Consider the following 16,870-nt stretch of genomic DNA (forward strand, 5'->3'; position numbering starts at 1 on the left):
ACTTGATTGGGCCCAATAAGAAAGCTGACTCATTCGACAGATAAAATAGGTGAAACCCTGTTACCATCTTGGTGAACACTCGGAGCCATTGTTTCTCCTCCTTAGATACTAAGATTAAGCAACATCCTGCAATCTTTACGGTTTTGTTTGCATCTTTTTTGGTATCTTTTGCTATCTCACTCTAAGCTCATTGAACTGACACACTAATGTTGGTGCTGAAATCGCTTTTTTTTTTTTGTATTTTTTTTTTTTTTTTTTTGTCTTTTTACATTTTCTAGTAGCCCACACAGAAACTTGATGGCACAAGAACTGACCAATAAGAAACTCTTTACAACAAGGTAGACTGCAAGTCAACAGTTGCCAGGGGTCACACAGTAAACAAAAAAATAATCCAAGTTCATTTTGAAAATAAAAAACAAATCAGGTTCAATATAAAAGCAAAGGACAAATGAACAAAAGCAAGTTAATTTCAAGTATAACTTACTCATAAAATAACTACACATCATTAAATATTCTCATTATACATTTTTAAATTATTTATAAAATATATTTTGGCATATATGTTTTTTTTCATTTTTGTGTTTGTGTAACAAACGCTACTGTAGCTTCAGTTGAACACCAATGTTTATTTGTTTTTTCTCTTGAAACAAAACATTAAAGGGATTGTCACATAACAACAGGTTATTAAAAATGATAATAGTAAACCCTATACAGAGTTTCACATAGCAAGACATGAGTGACGATCCCTTCTATCCTAGCCCCATAGTCAAAAGTCAAAAAAAGTACAAGACCAGAGCACAAAGTTCTAATTTGTGCTCCACTGGCTACAATCAAGGTTGGGCACAGGAGATTTTCAAAAGCATTAAGTCTTTTTTCATACAACTCAATTTGAACACAAGGATCTGTCTGTCCCACTTCCAGTGTTCAGAGCGGCTGGGCAGATAGCGAGAGTTCATTTAGCTCCATCCGTGATAAAATATAAATACTGTAAAGACCTCACAGTCTGATGACACTAGGATGTCCTCAGGGATACGCAGAGAAAGTTTCTCTTATTAGTCAGGGAGAGGGGCTGATGAGACTGAGAAGCCTCCCTTTCCTTCTCCTGAATGCACTGAAAACTGTTGAAGGAGTAAATTGAGGATATTTTAAGATGAATCCTGTGTATGTCTTGTTTATTACATTGACGGAGCTCACTATACAAAGGAACACAGAGCGATTTTGGCAGCTAGAACAAACTGCAAAACCAAAGAAGGCAAATATCAGTTTGTGATACAAAAGTTTAAAAGGCATAACTGTACTTATGAACTGGCACCTCAGGTGTCCAAACACGTAGTGTCCTGCTTTGGTGCAAGGGCTGGAGACTTCCACTGGCCATGTCCATGCAGTCAACAGTAACCTGCCTGTCCACTCATTGCAGACTGATAGAAAGAAAACTGAACAAAAAGCAAACAAGGAGAAAGTACTGCGACTACAACAAAGCCACATCCACTACCTCTGCGTGAGCACACAACTAGCTGCAGCATACTACAGTTCATCATCCTCAGCCCAAGCTGGTTCTTGGTTATTGTATACTGCAAATGGGTGTGTCTCTCTACTTCCACAGCCTGACTTTCTTCTGTGTACACACAGCTATTGCGGGGTATATATATGTGAGTTTACACTGTATGTGTGTAAGCATGTTGGTGTGTGTCATAGAGAAGCTCGCTAAAGCACAATGTCCTTCAGGCGCTTGCTGCTTGGGGATTCCTTGTCTCGGCCATCGTGGAGAAGCGTGTTGATCTCCCTGACAGCCGGCTCACTGTCCTTCCCCTCCGGCTGCCGCAGCAGGCTGTGGTTGGCAATTCGCTCTGCGTCGCGGCATTTCAATGTGTTGTAGGCAGATGACGGCTTGGACATTGGGCTCTTCAGGTGCACAGGGGAAGTAATGGGGCTAGCTGCCTCACGCCCATTGCCAGCTTCACGGACAGCCCCTCCATTGGCCTTGGGGCTACACACCTGAGACTCCTGAGTCCGCTTTCCCTTAATCTCGCCCCGTTCCACGTCCTCAGGCCCATCCTTGCCGAAGGTGGCAAAAGTCCTCTTGGTGGTGCCATCCTCATAGTGGGGCACATCTACTGTGGTGGCCTCAATAGACAAAGCAATGACATTACGGGCGTGCTCAGGTGACTTGGCACGTGCTGGGATGGAGACGCGAGGCATCCAGCAGCGGTCAGAGTGGCCTAGGATGCGACACTCATCTTGGCAGTGAAAGCCTTCACTGGGATCTGTGGGGGAAAAAACACAGAAAAACTGATTGTTAGATTTGTCTGTTAAACCAACTTTACTTTCACCTTTTAAGAATCCCTTGTCAGTCACAAATTAATAGAATAAGTAAATGTAAAACAATGCAGAAACGTATAATTAGAACAAGCAAAGTAAAACATTTTCGATTGAGTTGCTTTAACTTGCACTTCATTTCTGCATCTGCTCAAGACTGCAGTCCCGTTAACACTGCTAACTGCTAACCATAGCTGAATGTTTGGGGCACTTGTAATATGCCAATTAAATTACGTATTGTTAAATCAAAAGTCCATTTGCAGCTCTTATATAATTAGGTTTCCTGTAGCAACACTTGATGAAAGGCAGGTTTAAACAGTGCAATCAGATATCTCACAGAGAGAGACACCAGACGAGTTGCGGTGTTGTTGCTTGCCTGGTTCATCTCTCCCTCCCTCTCTGCCTTTGTCATCTGGCGCCGAGTTATAAATATGTAATGATGTTTAACGCCGGAGTGAAAAGAAGATTTTTCTGAGTCTGTATAACTGCACTCTTTTAGCCTTTGTTGTGTTAGGGAAGGACTTTTTAAAACCATTTTGCAACATTACAATAACAAAAACAGTGTCATGCCCTTGTCCTCGAATTAAAATGCTGTAATTTGTTTTAATTCACACACCTCCTTCAATTGCCCATAGACCAGTACTCCGTGCTTAGAATATTTACAATGCATGCACTCATTCTATTCTGTAGATTTGATGAAAAATAATGATCATAATAATAAAAATGTATAGTACACTCTTACAAAATGATTGAGCCCTAGAAAACATAACAATTCATTTTCATAACACCCCCCTCCTTCACTGTGCTGTAGTGTTGTTTCCACCAGCTCCAGTCTTATGAAAGAACCTGCCACAGAGATATGCAATGACACATTTCTGAGCTCCCACACTGCTTCTCGCTATCTGAGCAAGAGCCATCCTCCATTCCAGAGGCCCAAGGTGACAAGAGGGGATTGTGAGAGGGATTGCCATCGACCCAAATGCATACGCTTACATCTGGCAATCGCAGCTTGACAGATCACCTAATTAAAATCACTAATGATCTGTTTTTCTCCCTTCTTTCCTGCACTCATGAGAGGCACCTCTGCTTAGGCCCTGGGGATCGATATTTAAAGATTGGAGACAGGGTTTTCAGGGGCAGATATGCCAGAGCTGTCTCTCATAAAGTATAATCTGATGAGACTGACAGATAACACAGTGACTAAATGACTGAATAAATGAGTAAAGGGTATCATGGGCTGTTTGAATCCAAATATGGGAATTGAAGTTCTGAAATAATCATCTTGCCTGTAGGCAGAAAACATGAACACCAGCACCAAGAATGCAGATCATTAGTGACCAAAGTCCACATGAATGCCCCAAAGTGAGACAGTGGCAGCACTGAATTAGTTTCCTTTGATCATATAAATACACACACACAGACACACACACATACTGTAGTTACACGATATGACATGACATCTAAAAATGCATTTATATATTGGAAAGCCTTTCTATATACTTCCCTTCTTCTTCTCGTGTCGTTTCATTTCAACACCTACTATTATATTCATTATTTTATAGAAATTAGTTTATGGAAATTCTTTTCATAAAACTAAAAACCCAGAATGAGAAAAATAAATACATTTTTCACTCCTTGCAAACTCTATATATACATATAAATTTGCATGAACGCTGATTGGTCCAAGAAACTCCACTGGCGGCAATCAAGGAGACAAAAGGCATGAAGCTGGGGGATTCGTTTAAAGAAAAGGGATCCAATCAGAATGTAATAATGCAATCACAACAGAGAGTCTTTACCAGGTACTGGAAACATAATGGAGAGCGATGAATTTAAAAAAAAAAACAAAAAAACAAAAACATGCCTACACATGTAGATTAGATTGTCCACTACCATAGTCTTTTTTTAAAGCCCTTTCAAATCCCATGTTCTTTTTTAATCCTATTGCTTTGTCTTGAGCTGTATTTCGAATTTAGCCCTTTGCTGCCTTTTCTTTGACAGATATTAGCAGCCTGAATAGTATATTTTTCCACCAATGACAAATGACTTAAATGACAATATATATTGTTGGTCCTTTCAGTCAACAAGGACACTAACTGTAGATGTGTTTTGATCTGACAGAGTTATCGGTTATTTGTCTGTGCCTTTCAAAAGCATTACAAATCACTGTTAAAAAAGAAATGTGTTTTATGATGTGACAAATTGATGGTTACAAAGGGCTTCTGGATATGTTGTGTTTGGGCACTGGCTGAAATTATTCTGTAGTTTGTTTTTAGGGGGAGAGTTTATGTGTAAAAAGACTGTTTTAGAAAGTGCAGGCAATGAACAACTGTAATACAATTACAACAATGTAGCATGTAATATACATTTTTAACATATATGTCGATCTAATAGCCTACACATAAACTTGTATGCTAGACTTCAGCTTTAGTAATTCTTGTTCTCAAAAAATCTTGTTTGACATGTTTGACAAAGTAGATCTTTTTCTCCACTGATTAAAGATTTACAAGCATCTTGGTAATGAATGTAATTTCCTCTTTTGCTTTTTTCTATAGCCCGGAGCACTTTCTAAAGCATGAAAAGCCTCGAGGCACAAAGAAATATACACAAGTTGTAAGCTCTCTACTGAGCAGTACATGCATATGCAGTGAATGCTGTTTTTTGCTGCTTTCTTTTAGGGGTCTATGGGAGAGCAACTGAGTTGTAAATGATATTGTCATGAAAGCCAAGTGCCATTAACACTCACACATCCTGCCTCTGCTTAGAGCTTCATAAAACGCAGATGTTGCTCTAAAAGACCTACAAAAAATAGAACAAAATTTAAATAAAAAAGTGGCAGGCCATCGACCTCCAACAAAACACAATCTCCTCCCATTTTCAAAAACGAAAAAGAACCCCCCCCCCCCCCCCCCCCCGCCCAAAAAAACAAAAAAAAACAAAACAAAAATGAGCAAACTGTAATGGTAAGAGATGAGTCAATGGGTTTCATAGCAGTAGCTTCATAGCTTGGAAGTCAACAACTAGAGAATAGCAGAGAGTGAAGGCACCTCCTGCAGTGAATCTGTATTCAAAGTCATCAGGAAAATAAGCTTGCCAATCAGTTCCAGGAACAGACGTAAAGTACAGTATGGAGCAGGATGTCATTGGGAACATTTCCTATCTATGATTTAAAACCTATTAATTACTGAGGGAGCTCCATCGGAAGGGGGAGGCTGCTTTTGTTTTTTAGTGCTCCACATTTAGAATACAAACAGTCTATTGGCAGTGGATGCAAAAAAAAGAAAATCCATGTATCAAGTATATCAAGTGACAGAGTGCTGCTATCAAATCAGACATACTGCACTTTAATACTGAATTAAGGTCCAAAGACTGGCAAAGACACTGTCGAGCACTTTAAATATGTATGTAATGATGTGCATGCATCGGAAAATAATAAATATTGACACTTCAAATGCGAAAGCAAAACTCTCCTGATAATGCTGGCCATGTTTTACTGTTTGTAGTTACCTGGAATAGCACCACTTCGCATCAGCAAAGGGAGAAAAACCCACATGTCCCCTGTCATTTCATCTAGCATCTGCAGTCTGCCAGCAGCCGATTCAATTCTGTCTCAATCAGATGAAGGCGTCTTAACTTCAAGTTACGGCATGCAGATCTTCGGCTTCAGCATGGGGATCCCACAGCCTGACAAGCTCATTGCTCAATTTACCCCTGTGCACCGCATATAATGATCCCTTCATGTCATACAGCTGGAGGTGATATTTGTGTGTTGCTAATGTAGCAAAAAAATAAGGAATCAGCAAAAGACTAAAATCCCCGGGACACAAATGTGTTCACTGAAAGAGACAACTTCCCATAAAACTCCCTGATCATTCGCCAACTCTTTCGTGTCCTGTTTGGCTAACACATGGAGCCTTGCTTGGAAAACACAGGCGCTTTTCCCTCCAAATGTAGTGCACACAGCCTCGAGGTTGAAAACAATGATGTAATATGATAAAATGTGGCCAGATTGGAGGGCCGGAGACGGAGGGGTTGAGTCGGTGTGAACCCAGATTCAGGTGACAAAGTCTTCATTCTGTATATCTTACTTTAACTGGAGCCACAAGACGATGGGGATTTGGAGGATGACACAATTCAGTCAGTTTGGTTTTACAGCATATAAACCCTAAAAAGAATTTGGAACAGCAGTGTGGCATGATAAATCATTTTATCAAGAATGTCTGCCACTTTTGGCTTAAACTACTTTTTTGTATTTCTTCTGTATTCTGACATTTTTGTTGTAGAGCTAACAATGAATGTCCTGATTTTTTTTCTGTCATATGAAAATAGATACTCCTGAACAGACAGTGTAATGTAGATGTTACTGTGATGTAGCTGTTATGAAAAGAAATAATTTAGGGCAATTTAAACCTTGATATACACTTTACTTGTGGCCTGCATGTTCTTTAATGATTCCCTTTGATTTCACTTACTTCCTTGTTCTTCCTCACTGTCTTTGATATTAAACTCCATCAAAATGCTGTGACAAAGCTATCAAAAATAGCCTGTGAAAAGCCAATTACTCAACTCCGGTGATTGAGGGAGCAAACAGCAGCTCTGTCAATATGCTTTGTGTCTTTTTCCATTTATGCTTTGGACTGGTAGACAATTCTAGAGTATTAAATCTTCAGAAAAAGAAATAATTGTGACCGTAGTCCAGCTGACCGGTTATGAGGACAGCGTGGGAGCCTGCCATGTCTGAGTGGAGTAGAGAAGGACGGCTTTGTAGCTAAATGCCATCCACTTTCTGCTCTCGTCCTGTTATTCCATCGTATCTTTGACAGTGAAATGGCTGTTTTCTAATTGCTCTCCATATTAATTTTCCATCCTGGCAGTCACATGGCAAAGATTGATTAAATCTAAATTGTTACTACAGGGTCTTGATGGAGCCTGTGATGCAGAAGCTGATGGAAGTATCACATGGGAGGAAAATTCAGAAAATATGGCACCAGCAGAATAAAGGGTGGTTGTCTGTGGTTGGTTGATGCTCAGAGTCCAATGTATGTTTGAGACCTAACAGGCCATGTTGCCCCTGCCTGATCCTAACACTGGGGATGAGGCTTTACATCTAGTCTGCCCTAACTACAGCAGAGGACAGTTCTACGGCCAGCTGAGACTGAGGCTTGGCCAAACAGCCTTCTACACTACTCACCAGGGAGAGTCCAAGCACTGCTGTCATCCCAGCCAGCCAATTCAGACTGTGGGCCATAAATCAGCCTGGAGGCCTGGCTCCTGCGGGAGCCGCAAGATGGAGTGTGATGGTCTTGTTTTTACAAACAGTAGAGGGGCACCCTTACTGCGCCACGCAAGCCATCCTTCTCTGCACAGCACAGAGTCCTCTCTTTCTCCCCACAGCATCTGGTTCAGTCACATCAAGCTATCCCCCCTGCCCGACACCCCCTGATTCATCCTTTGCAGCTCTACACGAAAGCCCATCCTTTATGCTTCTCCTCCTTCTGTCCTCTTTCATCTCATCAGTACTTCTGTCTCACGTACATTAGTGTAATTAAATAAATCCTTCACTCAAAAATCTCTTCCTCTCATTTCTGCCTATCTGGCCAGAATTCCTTCTACACTTCTACAGTCAAATATTAATTTTAAAGGAAATTAGACTCACCGGGTGGTCTTGTTAGTACTGTCATGTGGCTGGTGAAGCCAGAGGTTCATGTGCCCCTGGTTCTATTTCTGAGCATTAGTACCAGTCAATTTATCAAGAATGGACGGATTCACTGTCTAATCCATCTAGCACTGGAAAGAGTGTCTGACAGCTTGTCATTTCCAACAAGCCTGCCCGTGTCCTCCCAAAAGCTAATACAAAATGTCACGTTAACTTAGTTTTGTACTAGTCTTACACTTGCTATTCTACACATGTACTTGTCATTGTTTTTAAAAGATAACAACAGTTCAAGCCACATTCAGGAAACATTTTCTCCCACAGTCTCTGCTCCCTCCCTCACCGCTGGCCCATCCAGCCTCACATGTACATTATATAGCAGGTCCTGGTATAAAGAATGAACTTCCAAACTGGTGTTGACAAACAATGCACTAGCTTCCAAATTGGTACAAACAGCATCTGTTTAACAGCTGTATAACAGCAGTGGGAGGAAAAAAAGCAATTGCTATGCTGTTTTATAAATCACTGTGTCATCGCAGAGCACTGTTTTGTTCAAAACCAGGACCACTAGCCAATGGACTGCTTGATGTAGTGGAAACGATGTGAGCTGGTTGTCATGATGACATACGTGGGTGGGCTGGTTTCATTGCCCTGGCAACAAATACTATTTTGCTGAGAGGGTTCTCTCATCTTATTGTGCCCTCCTACCATCTGTGGCACCTAGAGGTCGCAGTGCCTCAGCAGAAGTCTCTTTCACCTCTAGGGACATGATTGTGTGTTCTGTAGGGTGTTTAGATCAACCAAAAATCATAATTCATGCCAAGGCGTTCATACATTACTCGACCTTGTTAGCTCTCTCAAAAAACTCTGAACGGATTTAACCTAGAAAGAGAAGTATGACTTTATAAGGGGCTAAGTTGGGTTAAACAGAAAAAGGGAGGTTAAACAAGGTTCCAAATAGGCAACAGTGCCAATACAACACACTTATATGTCCACAAGATAGGAACAGGATAGGAAGGAACATGTACTGACTTGGGAGAGAAACCATTCCTCCCTTATTGGACACTAACATACAGATCATGATGGTAGAAAGTTAACCACAGATATAACAGATTTCGTTCAGGTGTGATGCCGTTATTCTGAGCAAACTACTTATATTGTTGCCTGCATAAGTTTTGTTCCTTTCTGGCCAGGAAAGAGTTAAACTGTTGTTTTAATTTATTCCACACTAATATGGCCAAGCAGCTGGTTGTTTTATGCTGAGTAACTATCAAATGTTACAACTTTGTAGAAGTTACAGTTTTATTTGATGTCATATTGGCATAAGTTGTCAAATCATTATAATTACATAAAGTTTTGCGTAAATGGTTACTTACTTTGGTTAAATGTTTGACTTTATGGGGTTGAGCATAGCTCAGCGGGTAGCGCACCCGCCCCATATGTTGAGGCTATTGTCCTCGTTGCAGGCGACCCCAGTTTGAATCCCGAGCCGAGCGGTCTTATCCTGCGTGTCATTCCCCCCTCTCTGCCTCCTGTTTCCTGTCTCTCTACACTGTCCTGAACATTAAAGGCAAAAAAAGCCCAAAAAATATACTTAAAAAAAAAAAAAAAAAAATGTTTGACTTTATATAAATACAGCTAATAATGGCACATTTTAAAATAACTAATATGTCTGTGCTTTCTTCTGTCAATTCTGTGACCATATGTAACATTTCCAAGAAAAACTAATCAGGCATGAAATTCAGTGATTACTTTCATCAGATGAGTTGTTTTAAAGAGATAATTATTTCAAAATATTAAAGATACAGAATAAAAAAAGAATAAAATTAGACTCAAAATGAGACTGTTATTTGAATTCATCACATACTTTGATGTATTTTCAGTTCCAATAGGATATTGTGGTGAAACCTCACGCAGAGAGGAATCATTCAAAAGGCGGTAGAGACTGGCAATTTTATTTGATTGAATTCATCTGTTTGAATTTGGTTTTCATGGTTTGTGGTTGCTTTCAGTGAGATACAGATATGAAATGATCCGGGTTACTAAATGACAAAACAAAAACAATAATAAGTAGTGGGTGCAAATTTTAATTTAGCACTTAGTACTAATTTTCCAGCTTTGTATTTATATTTGATCAATGCAGTAGTTCAAGTATTGTGTTGTATTGCGATGTACTTCACTATAATGACACAGCAAATGTCACCCTTGTCAATTCCCAGCTTCCAAATTGCCCTTCTAATGATGGGCTTCAAATTAACCTGTGTTCTGGCACTGCAGGCCCACAACAATAGTACAATGCACTCCCAAAACTCAGCGCAGCAGGCTGTTGGCGTCCCAGTTGCAGACCAGCCCACTCCGCTATGCCAGCCAGCCAGCCAGACCGCCTGCCTCTGCCTGCTTGGCTCGTTTCCTCCACAATGCATCGGCAGAGGACATCTTTAAATACACAGGAACAACTGCAGCATTTCTGTGTTTAAGCTTGACCGAACTAGCAAGCTAATTTACTCCTAAACCCTTGAGTCTGAGTGAAGCAAGGGGGACAGAAACTCTTAAATTACATCTGTGAATGGGGTTGGGAGGGTAGATGAAAGCTTTAAGGGGAGCGGGGATGGAGAGGAAAAGAGTTTTTGGATTGGGGATGGTGGTGAGATCATTGACTGTGACAAATAAAACAGTGCTTATGTGAGGTGAGCCGCTCAAGTCAATTGATCTAATTCCTAAACAATGACTGACAAGTAGACATTCCTAAACTGAATCTCTGGTTGTGTTATTGACTGGAATAAATCACTATTCTGCAACTATAAGTGTTTCAACAGTTCTAAATAGGATAAAATACAATGTCAGAGAAACTAACGGCTAGCACCTAATGATACAAAAAGAACACTGCAGTCTTTACATAGATAATAAATAATAATCTCAAACAATTAGGAAGCCAATTAAATATGTTTCACAGTCACAGTCAAGATTTCTATTTGTGATCCTATTTATTCTTCTCTGTAGTCAGAAAACACAGATAATCATGTTTCTAGAAATGGATTTGTGATTTAATGGTTTTAAACAATCTATAATCTATAATCCATGAATAATAAGAAACCATCATATCCTCACATATTTGTTATAAAGAGAAATGTCTCATAAATGTTCCTTTTTGAGTTTTTTTCCCTCACTCAACTGCTATTTTATTAGCCATATGAAATAAACACAATACTTCAGCGCCTGTCAGTGTGTCTATGTCCATACAATTGAGGACGACACACTTGGGAAAAACACCAATATCTAAGGATTTCCTTCCCCTCTCTGAGCTTCAGCTTTGCCTCAAAAGAGTAGCCTTACATAATTAATATAATGTGCCTTCTCATTCAGTCATGTTCACTTTGTGTCAGGCAGGACTATGCGTTTTATATTCCATTTTATCTTGTCGCAAAAGCACCAGCATGGTTCCAACTTTCTCTCATTTCTCGTTTTTTTTTCATCTTCATTTTCAAAAAGAAATTCCACTTGTCCCTTTTCCCGACAATTTTAACAACCTCTGGAAGTAGGACATAGAAACATGGTTATTGTGGTGGTATGAAGTATGAGGGGCAGGTTAAGCTCAGCGTGCAGCGATATATACAGTAATAGGGGGTGGACCACATTGGGACATGGATCATGACTTGAAAAGACAGTCCCTTGTTCCCCACTGAACCAGACTGACAATGTCACTCAGGGACGAGCAGCAAATAAAATAAATAAGGAAAAACAGCAATGTCCTTGATGTGTGGAGATGCATTAGATTTACACCTACTGGGCAGAGGAAAAGTAAGATGGAAGCCTTTCTCATACTATATTTTTCATTATTTATATATTTCCCTGTCACAAAGGCCATTCTGTTTCTGGAAGGCATGCTGATTCTCTCCCAGGTTCTCTATTATCACCACAGTGAGGCCAGTGCCATGATACCACTTAATATCAACCAGTCAGAGCCAATGTCTGTAGCATTAGCCACCCACCAGCCAGCGCTACACTATATTTTCCGATTTTCAGCAGTGAGTAAGTCCATGAGAAGAACTACAGCTCATATCTAAGACATACAGATTGAAATGGTGAAAAAGAAAAGAGAAGGAACTAATAGGCACATCTTTTCTGATTTGAGGAACATGACTATAGCATACATAAGGATGATGGCAGGGGTCTGACATAGTGGTAGTAATTGGATTTCTCAGGCCTTGTGCCCACTCATGATAACATGTTGAGCTGTGACATGAAAAGTCCTTATGTGTGGCAAGGGAGCAAGGTGCAGCAGAGTGGAAGTGACAGGTGTCAAAGATCCAATTCCCTTCGCTCCTCTAGATCCTCGAATTCCTTTTCTCTGGAGACAGCCAAGGAACAACCTGCCCTGTGGTAAAGCCAAACACCATGCTTGACATTCGGTTGCAAATCCAAGCTAGTTAAACCTATTGTATGTAGAGTGCAGTGGAGGAGGAGGAGGAGGAGGAGGAGGAGGAGGTGGAGGGTGTGTGAGGGGGGAGGTGGGTGGGTTGGAAGCACTGTGGATATAAGAGGTCACGGCCTGATTGCTTGCTTTATTTATTTTCTGATGCTAATGTGAGCTGAATACAGAAGGAGCACAGGGTTTCTAAGATGTGCCGGAGAACTCACAAAAGAGCCCAAGACCCCCACAGCAGATCCTAGATGTTGGGGGTAGTGCAGAGTCTGTCCACAGTTCCCTCTCTGTCCTCTGCATGCATTCTGGCCTAATCTTTAACGAGGACTGCATGAGAACAGGCACATCATTAAAAAGAGCCATTCGGAGACTTTCCTGTCTGCCATAAAACTTAACAGCCGACCTCTCCTATTACCTTTTATCCTCCCCTTTAAGGAGGCAGGGGACAGCGGGGGTTTGAAAAGTCACATTTGGCTGGCAAGATGCATCCATTCAGTGAATTCTGTCTCTTGTTTAAATGAACATGAAAGGAACAACAACGGAGCTTCCTGAAATGTGTACCACGAGTATTTCTGCATGCTATGAATGCAATTCTGTAAATAACCAGATTATTGTAACAGTTACTGTAGTATTTACATGGTTCAAATTAACCTGATTTCACATAATATGTTAATGTGATATGATAATTAGGTTAATGCCCAGAAAGATTTGTGATAGCCTAAAGGAAACATCTTATTAGTACTGTAATACAAAAACAGCCTTTGTGAATAATGTTTTTAATGTTGATGAATGTACTTTAATTTGATTATTCACCACCGCCAGCCACGCCACAATGTAGAAACACCACTCTGCTTCCTGTTCAGCTGTTGACCTTTTCCACACTTAAACAAACAGAAATGTGACTACAGGAAGTATTGCACAGTAAGTCAAAATAACTAGTTTTCTAGGTGCTAAGATTGCAATTCTGACAATTCTGTCAATTCTTTCAATTTAATATCTTGTTAAATCTTAGATAACCATGTTAAGCTCATAAGCAATATGTTTCGCCTTAGTCTGAATGACTAGCATGCATGCTAATGCACTGAAAGAGAAAAAAAGAGCTAACAAATAATTTTTTCAAAATGAAGACGTGTTGAGAGACAAATCCAAGCAAGGTCTGGTGGAGACCGGTGGTAGAATAGGGTGGGGGGAGGGTCTCCATGGGTCCACATATACCTCTGCGAGTCCCTTTTCTACATTACTATGTCTTCACTCTCTCATCAATAGTTTATAATCTGGGTCACTAGCAGCCTCCCACTATTGAGACCTACTCAAAATGTTGAATTACAACATAGTGAGCTCATCCCTGCAAGGTCATCTAGGGGACAGCGAGGGTAACACTGACACTAATTGGTGAATGAATGATAGTAATGATAGACGCGGTTTGGATGACTTCTCTTTAACCTCTTTTAAACTTAGGCTGAGAAGAAATCCAAAGCACAAATTCTGACAGTGCTGTGTCTCACAGTATATGTCATGTCTCTGTGAGAAAAAGTCTGCATTTCAACTGCAATACAATGTTAAGAGAATAAATCATTCTTACTGAATATACATGAGGAGAGAAAAATATGGAAATATTATAGCAGTATGCCTGAGGTAGTAACCTTTTGTTGCCATAACTGAGGAGGACGGCATAACTTAACACCTTCCTGCTACATGTTCCTTCTGAGTTATAATGTTGTCATGTGAAACACGGTGATGAGAACCATGATAAAAACCAGGATGGAGATGACAAAGGCATCAGCATAGACAATGAAATGAAAATAAAAATAGAACATTGGGAAATCTCAAATGGATTAAAGAGGATGTAGGTGTAGTGTTTTTCCCACAGTAAAGGAAGTAATAGGGGTTAAAAAAATGCACATTGCTGCAGCACAAGAGAACCCCCTCTCTCTCTTCCTCCCTTACCCAGCTGCAGTGATAAATGTCTCTTTGTATTCTGGACAGAAAACTGCGGGCTACAATGTACTTGTCAGAAGACAGCTGATTTTCCCCTTAAACAGAGCAGAGTATATTCTTAATCTTTCCTTTCACTGAGGGGGAAGATAAAACAAATGCCTCGTGCCAAGACACATAATGCCCAGAAAATCTCTCCCCCATTCACTATACGCCAGTGTGGTGTGCAGCTATGAATGTGCTCATGTGTGAACAATGTATGTATCTGCAGCAGGTGTAGCTATAGCATGTGCAAATGCATGCTATTTGTTCTTTTCGTAAATTTCACAGCATCCTTCGTCCCGCCAGTATAGCCATGGTTCCACTATGAGGGCTCCTAAATGGGAGTCAGTGCTACAGGTAATGGAGCTGATTATAGCTATCTGGGCTGTGGGCCAGCTGCCAGACTCTGCCCTGCCTGGAGGGAGCACAAGCCGCCTGGTGTCTGATATCCTGGGATCCCTGTAATACAAGCCTTGCTTTGCTTTGGCAGTCACTCTGTGACTATCCTGCCCACTTCCAGCCACACACTGAGTCTCCTTTGAGTTAGTCTATGTGTATAGTATGTCCTCATCAGGTTGTTTACTCCACATGGCATCAGTGGAGTCATACCATTTCAGTAACAAAGCTGTGGTATGTCATGTTATTGTAAAGGTGTGTTTGGAATTCTTGAGAGGAACTCAGGGCATCAACAGATGATCTGGACCTAGTCTGGAGTTTAACATTCTGCAATTTTCTGTCCTGAGGGCAGAGCAGTTCTGGCGGCCAACTTTACTGCTACGCACACAAATTGCATGCCTGACACGACGGACAACAATGGCTAATCAGTTGGGGATGTGTTCCCCCGGCAGTGCCACAAAAATCATACCCTCAGCTGATGTGCAGTTATCAAGAGAATAAAGGAGTGAAGTTAATAATCACACTCAGTCATTCCTACAAAAGCGCTTTGGATTAGAATGCTGGGAGAGATAGTATTTTAGTGTCAAGACACTACTGTTCCCAGAAACACTAATGCAACAGACCACTGTGTCGTTTTTAATATACAATATTACAGTTACTGAACTGGTTTAATTGAGTTACATTATGCTACAATTCACTGAATAAAAACCTGTGTTCATATCTCTGAAGGAAAAATAATTTGCTTAGGCTCATTGTCTCTTTCAATGTCACGACACGGGTGCATGCAGAGCCCTCTGCTCTGTTTGTGGGTGGGAGGTAAATAAAGAGCGCCATGGCATGTATTCTGTTAATCTCTCATTATGCCGAATTTATATCACACAAAGATAAGATTATCATTGTAAATGTAAATTGTGTTGAGATTAGAATCGCCTGTCCACAGCGGCAAACTGGTGGGACAATAAAGTTTGTCCCATTATAGATACAGTGATGGTCAAAATGTGTCAACCCCTGCTAGGCTGAGATAAATGTGTGAGCTAGTGTGCAGCAGTTATCACTGTAGGGCTGGAGATGTAGTTTAAGAAATGACTTGTGTCTGTGGTTTTCAAGACAGAACAGAACAGGGACTTCTAGAGGGTAACTGTCAAGTGTGACTGCGTCCCTCTTTAATTAATGAGTAAAATAATCTCATTATTAAGACTAATCAGCGATCAGTAATATTACTTTTACTGGGTAACTTTCCCAACACAGGTCTATTAAATGTGTGTGACAAGCACAAATGAGGCTGCATTCCCTCTAGCCTGAAGCCCTCTGTTTTACCCCACCGTCTTATTACTGCTTGCTGTATATTGCAGTGGAGAAGGGGTTGCGCCCACGCGGTGACCTCAAAGAATTAAAAACACAATGGTGCGGTTGGGAAAAATGGCTGCTGCCTCACTTCCTCAGACAAGAACTAGAATCAACTGGAGGAACATGGCTGGTAGCCTGAAGAATGCTATGGCTCTGCTCCTTCAATTTCACTCTATTTGGCCCTGCCCATAGTATTTCTATCTTGTGCCATGTCTTTATCTTTCTAACAACCCTCCACCCCCCACTCCACTGTTAACCTTTAGACACACACACACACACACACACACACACACACACCATATAGTATGTACACTCTCAGACAGAGAGATTTAAAATTCAGGTACTCTCTCCTCTCCTCTCTCTTTAATACATACTCGCCCCCCATCAACTTCAGCACATTACCTGTTCTTAATCTCCCTCCCTCTGTCTGGGATCATTCTGATCCCCCTGTTTTCCCATCTGCTGTCGATTGGGGCCCAGCTTGGCTAGGTGTTCAACAAACAACTGTGATTCACTTGGTTTCTGCGGAGATTATTAACACACCTAGCATGCCACAGCATCATGAATAAGCAATGGAGATCCGGAGCCCTATTTTCTCTCTTTCTCTGTGTTTCCTCCTTCTCTCTCAGTCTCTCTCTCCCTCGCTCTTGCCCTGCCGCGCGTTGTGAACTGAATGCCAGGATTGTCTAGAAAATGAGCTGTCAGTGGAGGGCCTGCAATGAGATACATCAGGCTCATCGTGAGCCCTAGAAAATAAT

At 40.9% G+C, this 16,870-nt stretch overlaps 1 protein-coding gene across 1 annotated transcript in view; it reads right to left on the reverse strand.

Moving 5' to 3' along the window:
* Positions 1-278: 278 nt before the first annotated feature.
* pcdh19 (protocadherin 19) overlaps positions 279-16,870 on the reverse strand; it is a 52,382-nt gene continuing 35,790 nt past the window's right edge. The window contains exon 5 of the mRNA XM_053324398.1: positions 279-2,264. Coding sequence (XP_053180373.1) covers positions 1,705-2,264 — 560 coding nt within the window. The 3' untranslated portion in view covers positions 279-1,704. The remainder of the gene's footprint in view (positions 2,265-16,870) is intronic.

This window comes from Scomber japonicus, chromosome 8 (genome assembly GCF_027409825.1).
Source record: "Scomber japonicus isolate fScoJap1 chromosome 8, fScoJap1.pri, whole genome shotgun sequence".
NCBI classification, from domain to species: domain Eukaryota; kingdom Metazoa; phylum Chordata; class Actinopteri; order Scombriformes; family Scombridae; genus Scomber; species Scomber japonicus.